The 13,695-nt window shown below is 40.8% G+C and overlaps 1 protein-coding gene across 1 annotated transcript in view; it reads left to right on the top strand.

Annotated features, from left to right (window-relative positions):
• The first annotated feature begins 162 nt into the window (after positions 1 to 162).
• The window catches only part of LARS1 (leucyl-tRNA synthetase 1), a 28,459-nt gene continuing 14,926 nt past the window's right edge, over positions 163 to 13,695 (top strand). The window contains exons 1-19 of the mRNA XM_068409031.1: positions 163 to 269; positions 1,630 to 1,748; positions 3,681 to 3,768; positions 4,416 to 4,496; positions 4,942 to 5,082; positions 6,075 to 6,236; positions 6,914 to 7,026; positions 7,438 to 7,501; positions 8,034 to 8,101; positions 8,441 to 8,666; positions 8,924 to 9,011; positions 9,115 to 9,191; positions 9,853 to 9,906; positions 10,419 to 10,559; positions 11,205 to 11,282; positions 12,230 to 12,315; positions 12,408 to 12,473; positions 12,568 to 12,650; positions 13,316 to 13,454. Coding sequence (XP_068265132.1) covers positions 264 to 269; positions 1,630 to 1,748; positions 3,681 to 3,768; positions 4,416 to 4,496; positions 4,942 to 5,082; positions 6,075 to 6,236; positions 6,914 to 7,026; positions 7,438 to 7,501; positions 8,034 to 8,101; positions 8,441 to 8,666; positions 8,924 to 9,011; positions 9,115 to 9,191; positions 9,853 to 9,906; positions 10,419 to 10,559; positions 11,205 to 11,282; positions 12,230 to 12,315; positions 12,408 to 12,473; positions 12,568 to 12,650; positions 13,316 to 13,454 — 1,880 coding nt within the window. The 5' untranslated portion in view covers positions 163 to 263. The remainder of the gene's footprint in view (positions 270 to 1,629; positions 1,749 to 3,680; positions 3,769 to 4,415; positions 4,497 to 4,941; positions 5,083 to 6,074; positions 6,237 to 6,913; positions 7,027 to 7,437; positions 7,502 to 8,033; positions 8,102 to 8,440; positions 8,667 to 8,923; positions 9,012 to 9,114; positions 9,192 to 9,852; positions 9,907 to 10,418; positions 10,560 to 11,204; positions 11,283 to 12,229; positions 12,316 to 12,407; positions 12,474 to 12,567; positions 12,651 to 13,315; positions 13,455 to 13,695) is intronic.

Below are 13,695 nucleotides of genomic sequence, written 5' to 3' on the forward strand. Positions count from 1 at the left end.
AGGCGGCGGACAGGCGCACTGCCTCCCGCCGGGCCGGCCCGGGCCGCGCTCCCTCCGCCCCGGCTGCCACAGGCGGCGGTACCGCCAGCGGCCTTCGCGCTACAAGCGGCCCGCGCCCGCAGCGCCCTCCCCGCCCGCCGCCTTGGTATAACCCGGCCCCTCCCCGCCGCCTTGGTACGGCCCGGCCGCCGGCGGGAGCTGTGGCCCGGCCCCGCGGGGCGGGTGCTGCGCTCGCCTCCCGTCAGGCGCGGCGGCCCGGCACCATGGCGGTGAGTGAGGGCGAGCGGGCGGGGCTGTGGCGGCCGTGCGGCACCTCTGGGCCCGGCCCGGCCTGTGCGGGGTCCTGCTCTGCGGCCGCGGTTCGTGGCGGGGCCTGTGCGGGGTGTCCGCCCGGCCCGGCCCTCCCCTCCCCGCCCGCAGGCCGCGGCCCCTCGGCACAGGGCAGGCCGCTTCCCGGGGCCGCTGCCCGCGCTCCCTCGCCGCCAGCGTGGCTGTGCGGAGCTGGGGGAGGGTCCCGAGGGCAGGGTGCCCCGCGGCGCGGCGGGGAGGCCCGGCAGGCGCTTGGGCTGCGCTCGGTGTTTCTGGGCAGCTGCTCGGCTGACAGACGCTTTGTAAGCCCCGGCTGGTTTGTGCAGGGAGTTTCATGTGTTTGTAGGTGAGATAATAATTAGTAGAAGGGTAGAGTCACGCTAAGGTGAATGATTCAGTACCGCAGAGGGATAAGAGACCAGTGATTAAACTTTTTGTCATGAGTTAGAACCTTTCATTAAGTCATTGTAGTATCATTGCTTTTATTTCAGAGGTATTTTGAGGTTTGCTGTAGCACTTTTGTTGTTAGTCAGCTCTCCATTCGCTTATATGAGTAAAGGTAGGCACATCTTCTGCCCCACGTATCTTAGTAGTGCCTTGATCTTGGGGGAAGAAACCCAAACCCTCAAACTTTGTGTATGTCAAGCGTTATGACTGCAGTACCTGCAGTGCCTGTGTCCTTTAACGCTTGCAATATGTTGTATGATAAAAAAAAAGGAGAAGGAACATTTAACACTTAATGGTGGTGTTTAAACACTGATGGAATTTACAGTAATTTAAAGAGAGTTCTTAATGAAAAGTATTTCCTGAACTGCAATTAGAGTAGGCTCTATGCCTGACCCTTCCCCTGGCATAGGGAGTACTGTTCCCACATGATGTATAGCAAGATTAAGAAACATTACATGGGGTTTATGGAGAGTCTGGAACCAAAACAGAATTCCATGGTTTTTTTTTCACTTATGATTTATACACACTCCTATCTCCCCAATGCAGACACCTTTGAATTTTTTAGTTATTGGTAAGTTAGTTGGGCATTTTGTGTGTTATGTTGGCTACTATAGAGTTCCTTACCTTGGAAAAAGGTTGTGAACCCTTTCCTTACAGATTTCTGATCTCGTTTCAGAAGGCTGATTCTCAAGGACACAGTTTCACATGGTCTGATCACGTTAATGATGCTCTGTTGTGGATTATGCTGCAGTATTACAGAGTCCAGAGAAATGCTTGCCCCTAACGAAAGGAGTGTAGGAGTGGTCTGTAATATATTACAGTTCTGTATTTGTTAACCTCTTCAGCCAGACTTTTCCTCTTGCTCTTTAACAGGAACGCAAAGGGACAGCAAAAGTCGATTTCCTGAAGAAGATTGAGAGAGAGATCCAGCAAAAGTGGGATGATGAGCAGGTCTTTGAGATTAGTGCTTCGGATAGGCAGAACCAAAACAGGTATCATTACACTTTTTTACAGGTTTTACCTTTAACTGCTTGAAATGTCTTTTCAAGGGAAGTTTTTTCCTTCAAAACCCAGGGGGGCAAAAAGTGGCCTCTTCTGAGTGCATGGTGTTCTTGGATCCTCTGGAGGTGCTTACTTATGCGTTAAGTTGGCATTTGTATAGCTGACCACATAAAGCAGTGGTGTACATGTGTTGGGCAAGTTCCAGTAGGATGAAAAAAGCCTTCTCCTCATTCCTTCCATCAGTACCCTCTGAGGTTTTAAAAACTGATTCTCTTTGGTGACTTCTAGTTTTTAACACGGAGGAGGCGTCTTAATGTGATGCCTGAGCCCTTACTAGTGGGAGGGAACAGTAAGAGCCCTCTGCTTTGCTGAGAATAGAAAATTGTTGAACAAATGTCTTGGGTCCTGGTGTAGGCCAACCTGTTTTTCCTTGTGTAGAAGTGGATGAAGGCCAGGCGTGTGATCATTTCTGTTCCTCAGATGAGGTGCTGTGACTTCTCTTAGTACGTGAGCTGTATCGCAGAGGGTTGTCCCACTACCCTGTTAGTCGTAGAGCTTTGGTTTGCACTTCTGTTGTGGTCTGCAGCTCCAGTGAAACTGGGTAAAGAGTGAAGGACCCAAATGGGTCAGAAAGGTTTGGTTTTTTTTTTTTAACTATGAAGTTCTCTTAACTTCAGTTCCAGTCACTGCATTTGTTGTATTTCTGCTTTTTTGCTTGAAGCTTCCTCTGCTAACATGATTTCATTGTGTTTCTAGAGGGTCTGTGTCTGAGCCACCTCTTGTTTTCTGCTGTTTCCATGTAATAATGCCATTGGTAGGATGACCTTTATTATTTTGTTAAAAGAAAAAACCCTCTTGTTGACATCCTCTGTGTGTGAATCTGTACTGAGGTTTATCTGGGTCTTTTTTCCCTTCCTTTTTGGTATTTGCCTCTCCTAATCGATTTGAACTGCTGTGAATTTTACCTTGTTTTTCTTATTTGCTAGTTAAGGAATTTGTTAGTTTTGGTTAATAAAACTCTTGGTTTTATTTCTGCCCCAGAGTAACCCTGAGAAGCTCCTCTAAGGCAGAGCCTCTGGCAGTGCTTGTGGTGCTTGGGAGCGCAGTTCCTCTCAGATCAATAGGATCGATGCTCTTTACAATGCAGAGAGGCCTCCTTGTGACACAGCATTAGGGGTTTGGGTAGGTCTCTGAGTGACCTCGGCAGTGTGAGGTTAGTTATTTGTCATGTGGGAAGGTCAAACTAAACCACGATAGTAACTAAAATGGTGTAACAGGCGGCAGCTTCTTAAATGGAGATGTTTTGCAAGCAAACAAATGACTTGGCCTTTATTTATGCATGTTTATACATCAGCACTAGTATCTGAAAGGAAAAGACAAGGCATGAAGTAGGGGTAGAGTGCAAAGGTGGAGGGAGAAATTTACAGTGCCCTAAAGATTTAAAAATTATCTTGGTTGCTTTGAGTGGTCAGGTTACAGCAATATAACATACATTCAGAACACTGTGTGACAGTATATCTGTGTGAAATGAGTAATATTCACAGGGTGCCACTACAAAACCTGAGCTTGGGCAGTGGGAGATTAAATAAATGACTTCAAGCCTTTGCAGTAATTAATTTACAGAAGGAGGATTAGAACTCGTTACCTTTGGGAAGATGTTATATCTGTTTCAGAGTTTCTCTGTGATGTCGGTCCTATGTGGGTTTTTTCTTTTGTGTTTGCTTTTTTTTTAAAGGTGATAAAACCTGTTGGTATATCAGTGCCTTAAAATCAAAGACTTGTTACTGGCGGGGAAATACTATTTCAATGTCACTGTGGGCTGATAATAGTTGAACATACCAGTTAACTGTTTTGCTTGTGCATCTTCTGATGGCTGTTTTAAAAGCTATTTACATGTTTTAATTCTTTGAATTTCTTCTCAGCAAAGGAAAGTATTTTGTTACATTTCCTTATCCCTACATGAACGGCCGCCTTCACCTGGGACACACGTTTTCTTTATCTAAATGTGAGGTAAAAATTTTCCTTTTCTAATACCTTTAAATACTACTCTAGAACGAATGCTAATTTTGTAGTTAAATTTTGAGCTAATAAAATGCCTTGTTAATTACTTTATAGGTTCAGTAATTCCTCATTCAAACTTTCCTTTTTTTCCATATTTTCAGTGGAAATATTGCTGCTTGAAGAGAACTGCCACTGGTTGCTTTTTTAATTCTAGGAGACCAAACTGCAGGTGTTTCCTCTTCATTCTTTCAGATTTGCCAAGATTTTTAGGAGGTGCAAACTTCACAAGAGATCTTATTGTCTCTTTTCCTCCTGGGTGCTGTGCTCTATTACCTGTATGTTAACAGGTTTTAGGTCCTAATGGATAGGATGCCACAAAATCCGTCTCTTTGTACCCATTCTTCTCTGGTCAAAAACAGCTCCCTGAGAATTACGAAAGCTTGTACTTATGCAGCCAGACGGTGGCAGACCTGATGACAAAACGTAGTTTCACCTTCTTTTCCTTTAATTAGCTTCCTAGCTGCTGTTGACTGTGTTTGTCTTGTTTTTCAGTAGTTTCATGTTAAAGAAGGAATTGCACTGATTTTTCGAGAAGGGTGCTGACTTAGCCTTGTGCCATTCTGGTTTCCTCTGTTTTGTTTTTCCACTTTCTGTAGTTTGCAGTTGGGTATCAGAGGCTAAAGGGAAAGAACTGCTTGTTTCCATTTGGTCTACACTGCACTGGGATGCCTATAAAGGTAAGATGGTTTGAGTTACTGAGGGCTTTTTCTAATGTTTTTTTATACTCAAGACTGCTTAGAGCATTGCTTGCTCTCCATCCAGAACATCATGTTAATTTATTCAAAAATTCATCAAGGTTGTGTGGTTTGGAACCTGAATTTGTAGTAAAGATGTGTTGTTCTTGAACTATATGTTATGACTTTCTAGAAAATAAAATGCTTTAAAATTAAGTTTACCTGTTGTATTTTTTTAATTTGCAAGAAAATCCTTGCTGTAAACCTCTTCCTGCTATGGCAGGCATTCTAGAAGTTTCAAGATCTCCTAGAAGTTAATGCAATGTCCAGAAAAAGTTTGAAGCTTTGTAGTGAAATGCAAAGATTTATCAGTAAAAAGCACTCCTTAGCTATGATTGAAGCAGTTGCCACAGAACAGTGCTGATGGACTACCAATGACTCTATTTAGGCTTGTGCAGATAAGCTAAAAAGAGAAATGGAATTATATGGCTGCCCACCTGAATTTCCTGATGAGGAGGAAGAAGAGGAAGAAAATTCTGCTAAAAAAGAAGAAGAAATTATCATCAAAGACAAAGCAAAAGGGAAAAAGGTAAACTTTAAGCAAAGACACTCTGGATTGGTTGCTGTAGCTGTACTCTCGAAGCTTCAAAGTATGCATTAGGGGTTTTTCCTCTTTCACACTCCTCAGAGAAACGTGTGATACAAATATTTAGATTGTTTTTTCCAAGTTAGCTGGGTACTTTTAAGGTAGACTTGAAAAAAAAATGCATCAGCTGTGTGGTTCAAGAGATACCAGCTCACCATGAAGATTTCATGCGTTAAAATGGTGCAGTTTAATAGTTTCCTGAGAAAAATGAGATCTTCCAGAGTAATACTCTGACTAGATACGCTAAGTAAAACCATCCAAACTATTTTGGCTTATCAGGTATTTAAATGAGATTTATGATTTTGGGACTATCACAAAACAAGCAAAAGAATCAAGTCTAGGAAAAATTTAGAGATGTTCTTATGTATATTGTTTGTGTGTGCTGAAGAGATTGTCACACTGCAAGCATTAGATTTGGGATTCTGTCTGCTCTGCATCAACAGAAGGTGTGATCTTGCCTGCTCCTGCAGTTAGTAAGTTGCTGTTGGGTACAGACATAAGATATTCGAAGGGCAATAGCTGGGAAAAGTAATATGAACAAAGTAAGAGCAGAAAAGGTTTTTGATACAAGGATATAGTGCAGGACTGCTCCACCTTTTCGTGGTGAAAAACTCCAGGATGTCAGTGAACAGGTCGTTTCTTGCCACTTTGTCACAGCACGCCCTTTCTGCAGGTGTGGCAGAGAGATGTAGGCATGTAACAGTTGCAAAGAGGGGGGTTAATGTAGGTACAGTGGAATGCAAGCTAGGAAATAGTGTAGATGAGAAATTCTGATTATTAGTCTTCACTGCTAGAGACAGGATGCTAGAATATTTATATTAACTTGTATTTGGAAATAGAAACCATAATATTAATAGAGAAAAATGTTCTTGAGCATATAAAGCTGTTGTGAATGCAGGAATGTGCACTTTTCCTAATCACAGTTGTCCTTTCAGAGTAAGGCTGCTGCCAAGACTGGCTCTTCCAAGTACCAGTGGGGAATCATGAAGTCTTTGGGTCTTTCTGATGAAGAAGTAGTCAGTTTTTCTGAAGCTGAGCATTGGCTGGATTATTTCCCTCCCCTTGCTGTCCAGGATCTGAAAAGCATGGGGCTGAAGGTAACTGCGTGAAGTCTGAAATTCAGTTGTATGAGCAGCCATACTTGTATTGTCATCGTGTTTATGAATATGCTGCTTCTCCTTTGAGAAGTTTTCTGCATAATACCAGCATTATTCTAGAAATGTTTCTGGTATTTTTGGAATTGTTCATTCTAGTGATCTTGGGTGATAATTAAATGCTTTCTTATGTAGAGCTTATACCCTGTGCAATGATCACCACTGGAAACAAAAACTGAATAAAGGAATTACAGCTTTCACTTCTTGCTTCTGTATTAGGTAGCTGTTCTGTAGGCAGCATTGACAGTAGTTTTAGGACAAGTAGTGATGTGATATTAAATGAAGATACTTGTCCTGCTGACAACAGATCTTTAACAATAAAGACATGTAGAGATTATGAAACAAGCTAGTGCTGAAATTTAGCTGGAGTGATTGGTTAAAACAACTACACAATCTCTAAAATTCAGTCAGCAGACAGGGCCTTGAGTCTGTGACATCTCGGCTCTGAAAGACCATGCACACACAGACCACACAGTTAGGTTAAGCACGTGCCCTTTGTGTGGTAGGTACTCACATTATCTTTTGGGAGAGAAACTTCTTTTTAAAATCGTAGTTTTGCTGTGTGAGGTTCTGTTAATTTCTTTATTGTATTTACTTACCGGAGACTTCTGCATTTCCAGGTGGATTGGAGGCGTTCTTTCGTTACTACAGATGTTAACCCTTATTATGATTCCTTTGTTCGATGGCAATTTCTTACATTAAAGGAAAGAAATAAGATTAAGTTTGGGAAACGGTAAGCTTGCCCTCAGCTCTGAGTTTATTGTGAATATGGATAAGCTCAGCTTTACCAAAGATGGAACCCTATGGTATGTCTCTAGAACGTGCTTATAACTCGTGTTAAACTAAAATCCTTTCATTCCAAATGCTCTACTAGACATAGTAAAATAGTGTATTTATTGTCCGAGCAAAGGGCGTGAGATGGGGTTCCTGTTTTAGTTTTTCTGTGGGTACCAACTCAAAGGAAAATAGGGCCAATACTGAAAGCTCTTGCAAAAACTGAACATTGATGTTGCTGAAAATAGATTGACACAAAATTTGAAAATACCATTAAGAGGTCACTTTCATAAAGATCTTTATTTTTTTTTCCCCCTCTTGGTTTACATATTATTGTATTTGCTACTAAATGAAAATACACCTTTTCTAGATATACAATTTATTCTCCAAAAGATGGACAGCCTTGCATGGATCACGACAGGCAAACAGGAGAGGTAATATTTTTAATTGACATTTTTATGCATTGCTTGTGATCCTAAATATTGAATGGAAAAAGAAATTGTATCTTAGAGCAAAATGGATTTTGTACATACAGAGTTATGGGCTCTCAGCTGTCAGTACATGTAAAAATTGAATGAACTCCTCTATTGAGAATATTTGTCTTGAGCTATGGATGATATTTTCCATTGTAGCTGTTTTCTGTGATTATTTGGCAATTTGTGCCAGCAGCATCACTACATCATATCACTATCTGTCTGTTGAAACAAAACAAATAAGCTGTTATTAACTTATATGTTGCTGAGATAGTGGCTGTGATGAGTAAATTTTTGGACGTAGGAATAAAGTATAACCTCTCTCTCCAGTCTGTGTTGTAGTAAACAGCCATTTGTATCAATGGAAGTGTGATTTACTTTGAAGAAAGCATCAGTACCTTAAGCAGCGTTTAGATTACTACAGAGTAGGATTTACTTTCTTTACTGCTTGAGTCAATGTCATATATTGATTGCTGCGTTATGTGAATTGTAGGGTGTCGGGCCTCAAGAATATACACTAATAAAAATGAAGGTGTTAGATCCTTATCCTGCAAAATTAAGGTAGGTCTTGAATTCGTAATGGCAAATAGGTTCTATCTTATGGCCAGAAGTGACCATTAAATTAGTCTGTTTTGCCTAATGCAGGATATAATTTCACTCTGTTATTTCTGTCACTTCAAGGACTTTGTCTCTGTTTTGAGGTGCTATATTCACTAGTGCGTGTGAAACTCAAATTGGAGGTTAAAAAAAAAAAATAGAAAAAACAGAAAGAACTTAATGACCCACTTTCATCCCTAGGAAATGTTACTTAAAAGTTCATATTAGCTTAAAAGCATGTTCTGTATTGTCCTGAATGTTTTTATTTTGGTGACTTATAAAATACTTTTTTTTCCCCCCCAGTGGCCTAAGAGGAAAAAATATCTTCTTGGTGGCTGCTACGCTCAGACCAGAGACGATGTTTGGACAGACCAACTGCTGGGTTCGCCCAGATATGAAGTACATCGGCTTTGAAACTGTGAATGGGGATATTTTTATCTGTACCCAGAGAGCTGCCAGGAACATGTCCTACCAGGGCTTTACAAAAGATAACGGAGTCGTACCTGTTGTCAAGGAGCTGATGGGAGAAGTAAGCATCTTGCAGCTTGCTGGTCAGGCTTATCTCTTCCTGTGAAGCTTATACTTACAAAGGTGGTGGGCGAATTCTACTTATAAAGAAAATGTAGGAACTATTACAGAAGTTTTGGAGTGTTTAGTGACTAAAAAAGCAGGCAGAAGACAGCTTGTAAGGAATGCCAGCAAATTTAGAGTATCAGCCAGGAGGGCTTACTCAGGTAGGCTGAAAAGGTGCTATTTATTGTAACGATATTCCTTTGTCCTGCATAGGAGATTCTTGGTGCTGCGCTTTCTGCACCTCTCACCGCCTACAAAGTTATATATGCTCTTCCCATGCTCACCATCAAGGAAGATAAAGGTAATGTTACAGCAGTGTTTTGCCAAAGTCTGTTTGATGCACACTGTGCATTCAATACGTGTTGACTAATCTTTTTATCTGTTGTATCTCTCTCTTTGTCAAGGAACTGGAGTGGTAACAAGTGTTCCCTCTGATTCTCCTGATGACATTGCAGCCCTGAGAGATTTGAAAAAAAAACAGGTCAGTCTGTTAACTGAATCACTTCTGTTTGTTTCCTTTCCATAGTGTGGAGGATCAAAAGTGGATATCCAATGGGTAAAATGAAACTCCCTTTAATTGGAGTTCTCCTATCTCTAACTTGAAATCAAAGTAGTTAAAAATAAAGTTAAAACCAGCTGGGCTGGGACAGATGTTTATTCTCAGACTTCAAGAAGAGTTTTGGACAAGAATCGTGTAACTACTGTGTGTTAAGGTATAGAAGAGTACCAGTGAAATCGAAATAAATTCCTGTTGTGGAAGTGGCATCCAGAGATGAGATAAGAGTTCTGTATGAATTCCAAATGAGACTTACAGTAGCTGTTGCTATTACAGCTTCCAGAGTACATCAGTGTCTAAACAGCTGTCCCTGGCTATTGAATTTTTGTCCCACTTGTTTTCAGGGTAGAGCGATAGTGGTTTTTTCCCCCTCTTAAAAATGTAGACAATTATGACAAAGAATCATGTGGAGATGAGATGGGCATTAAACTCAGGTGTGAGAAATGGTAAGAAGGTAGGGAAGTGGCTTTGTCTGCTTTATAATAAATAATATGTACAAGAAAGACCCTATTAATGGGTAAAAACCTTTAAATTTATAAGATTTTTCTTCTAACCATATTACACTTTTTTCTTCTAACTTTCAAAGGCTTTGAGGGTGAAGTATGGCATCAAAGATGAAATGGTCCTGCCGTTTGAACCGGTAAGTACACCCAGATGTGTCCATCTGCAGTACCCGTGGCTTTGGATTCACTGATGAGAAATGTACCAAGAATTGTGCCTGCCTTTTCCAGAATTTCTATTTAAAGTCCTCCTCAGCTGAAAGAGCTGGAAAGTTCAGAGTAAAGTTTTCATGTTTTGCTATAGTTGTAACATTAGGTCTGCTAGGGGTTGCAACCAAGATTTGTTATGCTGTGCTACACTTCAGAGATAAAGGAAAGTGTTAATTTTTGTGGGAATTACCATTTTTGGAGAATGGATTGCATCATTATAGTAACTAGTAATAACTGCCTTTTTTCCCCTTCCATAATATCTGGTTCAGACTCCCCTGTCAGCCCTGGGACTGCAAGCCAAGCAAAATACACTTGTCTCTGTTTCGTTCAGTGCATCACTTCTAGTGAAGCTTGTGAAATCCAAGAAACAAATCTTTGTGTAAATTTTATTACATTGAGATAATTTGAACTGAATATCTGACACTGTTTTGTTAATTCTCAGGTGCCCATCATTGAAATCCCAGGCTATGGCAACCTTTGTGCTCCATCAGTCTGTGATGAGCTCAAAATCCAGAGCCAGAATGACAGAGAGAAACTTGCTGAGGCCAAGGAGAGAGTGTACCTGAAAGGATTTTATGAGGGTGTAAGTAATAAAAGATTTTGATAAGTGTTTTCTTGCTGAGTTTGATTGGGAGAAAAAAAAATGGGTAAAGATAAAGAATAAAAAAAAAGACTGTGTGAAAGGAGATTTTTTTTTTTTTATTTTTTCCCCACACCACTTCTTGTTTAGACTTGTTCTGCAGTCAGAGGAGTTACATAGAATTGAAGGAAGAGCATGGAGGAATGTGTGACTGCAAACTGAGACTTATAGTCTGGTTTCCTAGCAAGTGATCACGTTCTGGGGAGTTGATGAATTTTGTTACAAGTATTGATTTGGAAACTGATATGGAGAGCAATGTTGGTGTGTGGTGTGGGTTTCTGTTTTTCAATCTCCTGTCTTTACTTGTGTAATGGCTTGCTGTGATGTGTTCCTCAGCTGTTTTCTTGTAAGCTGGCAGCAATTTTTATTTCTGACCAGCTGTGTTCGGTTGCCTGTGTACATGCTGACACGTATACAAACATGTTTTGGGTAAATATGACCATCTGTTTAATGAAAAAAAAACAAACCCTGTATTCCTATTTTTTGCATGTCAAAGATTGCAGTAACTACTACTTCATGTTGATCTAAAGAGCTATTGCACCTATTTCTTGTTAAAAAAAATCAACTCCTGTGACCCATCTTTTACAGGTAATGTTGGTGGATGGATTCAAAGGACAAAAAGTTCAAGATGTCAAGAAACTTATTCAGAAGATGATGGTGGATAATGTATGTGGTAGTATGCACAGAGCTGCTTTTAAATTATCCATTTTATCTTTTCACAGTAGCTGAGCTGCTGCAGACACCTCTCTGTTTCGGTTCTGCACTCCTCTTACTGGTGCTTGGATAGCTACAGAGTATGAAATACTGATGTAAGGAGGACGCTGTGTTCTTGGACTAAGTGGGATGAATAGCTTAATTAGAGACCTCTTATTCTCTGCTTCATCCCGTCACCGTGTCTAGGAAATATTTTGGTGGTTTGATTTAGTCTTTGATATAGTTGGGGAGATACTGAAAGTGTAAGATCTGAATTGTCAGTCTATTTCAAGCCTGCCAATAAAGGATATCTGTGACATGCAGACACCCCATTTCTGGGTTCATCATGCAGAGAAGGAAGAGTAGTAAATGAACAACAATCATGTCATCTCTCTAATAAGATTTTCCTGATGAGGACTGGAAGTAGGAGAGGCTTCAGTTATTTATTCAATAGTCCCTTGTTGTTGCAGCATTGTTATGTTCAGTTTATAATATAACACTTCATCCTGTTTCATCCTGCATCAGAATATGTGGTTTGTGAAGGCAGAATTAAAGCTCACCGTTATATTTTTCTTTACCTCCACCCTGCACTCCCCCTCTGTTTTTTCTAGTAGCTGCTTTAATCAGTAGGGGTGTAGTCAATGAGTAATATTTTGTGCTTCCATCCTCCTTTTCGTCATGCATGGAGACATTCCTTACAAAATTATGTGAACTGATACCTCAGAGGAGTACATAGCCAAGTATTGCTGTCATTCCACTGAAGTGAATACTGAGGCAGAGAGCCTGGGCAGTGGTGAAAGTGGTGATAAATGCTGTAAAATAGATTAGAATGGAGAGGATGCTTTCTAGTAAGATGTGAGGATTTTCAAGACTTTGCTAAGTACCTAAATCTTAGCTTTTATTGCCCTTTTAACTCTTAGGATGAAGCCATGATTTATATGGAACCTGAGAAACAAGTTACATCGAGGTCTGCTGATGAATGTGTTGTGGCCCTTTGTGACCAGTGGTGAGTGAAGTAAAGCTGTAGTTACAAAGTTACTGCCAAATAATGTGCTACTCGTGGATTGCTTTATTGCAGTAAACTTTCCCTGACTGTAGGTATTTGGATTATGGTGAAGTGAACTGGAAGAAACAGGCGTCAGAGTGCTTGAAACATCTAGAGACGTAAGTTATAAAAGCAGATGTAGAGGGGAGTGATCGTTTGCTGCTGCTCGTGGTGGTCTAAGAGGAGTAATTAGTAATAGCTTATTTCTTGCAGGTTTTGTGAAGAGACTAGGAGAAATTTTGAAGCTACTTTAGGCTGGCTACAAGAGCATGCATGCTCCCGGACGTATGGCTTAGGTAGGCAAAACACTCCTTTTCTCACTCAGTGCTTCATGAAGATGGTACTCATCACTTCATTTGGAAGCCTTAAGTGCTATCTAGAACCCAAAATGGTGTAGGTAAGTGTAGAACAGACTTATCCAACTTACATCTCAACCCAGTGTCCCAGAGAAGGCACCCGTTCTAGAAAATGCATGTGGCCAGGGGTCATTTTGTTTTTGCATTACTACAGTTATTCTGTGCAGCATCTCTGTAGCTTTTTGCCTGGGCTGTTGATTTGGAAGGGACTGCAGAAGAACGAACTCATACTGTTTCTTGGGTGTTCTTAAATTCTGACCAGCCTTCATCTTGTGTAGCCTGTGACATGGAACAACTCTTACAACTGCATTATAATACATAGCAAACCAAACCATCATGAATTGAAATTTGTTTGACAGTTGTGTTAAGAAGCTGACTACAAAAATAGCAATTACTTTCTCTTTGACAGAATTTTCAAATGTGTAAGTTGAATTTAAAAAAAGAATTTTAAAAAGCATAAGCATGAGCACTGCCATATATTTGTGTGTGTGTATATATAGATATGTTCCACTGAAAGTCTAAACTGCTTGTGTATGCTTGAGTGTCATGCTTATTAGTAGGGATGATACTGACTGTGTCTGGTGCCTGGCTTCCATCTCTTCCAGGTACCCGCTTACCTTGGGATGAGCAGTGGCTGATAGAGTCTCTCTCTGACTCTACTATCTACATGGCCTACTACACAGTGGCTCATCTGTTACAGGGAGGTAACCTGAGGGGCCAAGGAGAATCTCCTCTAGGTATCAGGTAAGGAGAGTGAATCGTTCAGTTTTTGTGCTTATCTCCTGAATTGTTCTTGACAAAGACTTGCCGAGCAGGCTGATTCTTTGCTCTTGTGTTTAAAAAGCATCATTGTTAAAACTTAACCTGCTGTTAGCTAAGTTACAGCAAATCTGCAGAAGGGAAATAAGGAACGAGGAAGGTGTATGGTGGCCAGAGAGAGAGGAAGAATGTCCCTGAAAGCAGAACTGTATGCAGAGTAAATCAC

This window comes from Nyctibius grandis, chromosome 10 (assembly GCF_013368605.1).
Source record: "Nyctibius grandis isolate bNycGra1 chromosome 10, bNycGra1.pri, whole genome shotgun sequence".
Taxonomy (NCBI): Eukaryota; Metazoa; Chordata; class Aves; order Nyctibiiformes; family Nyctibiidae; genus Nyctibius; species Nyctibius grandis.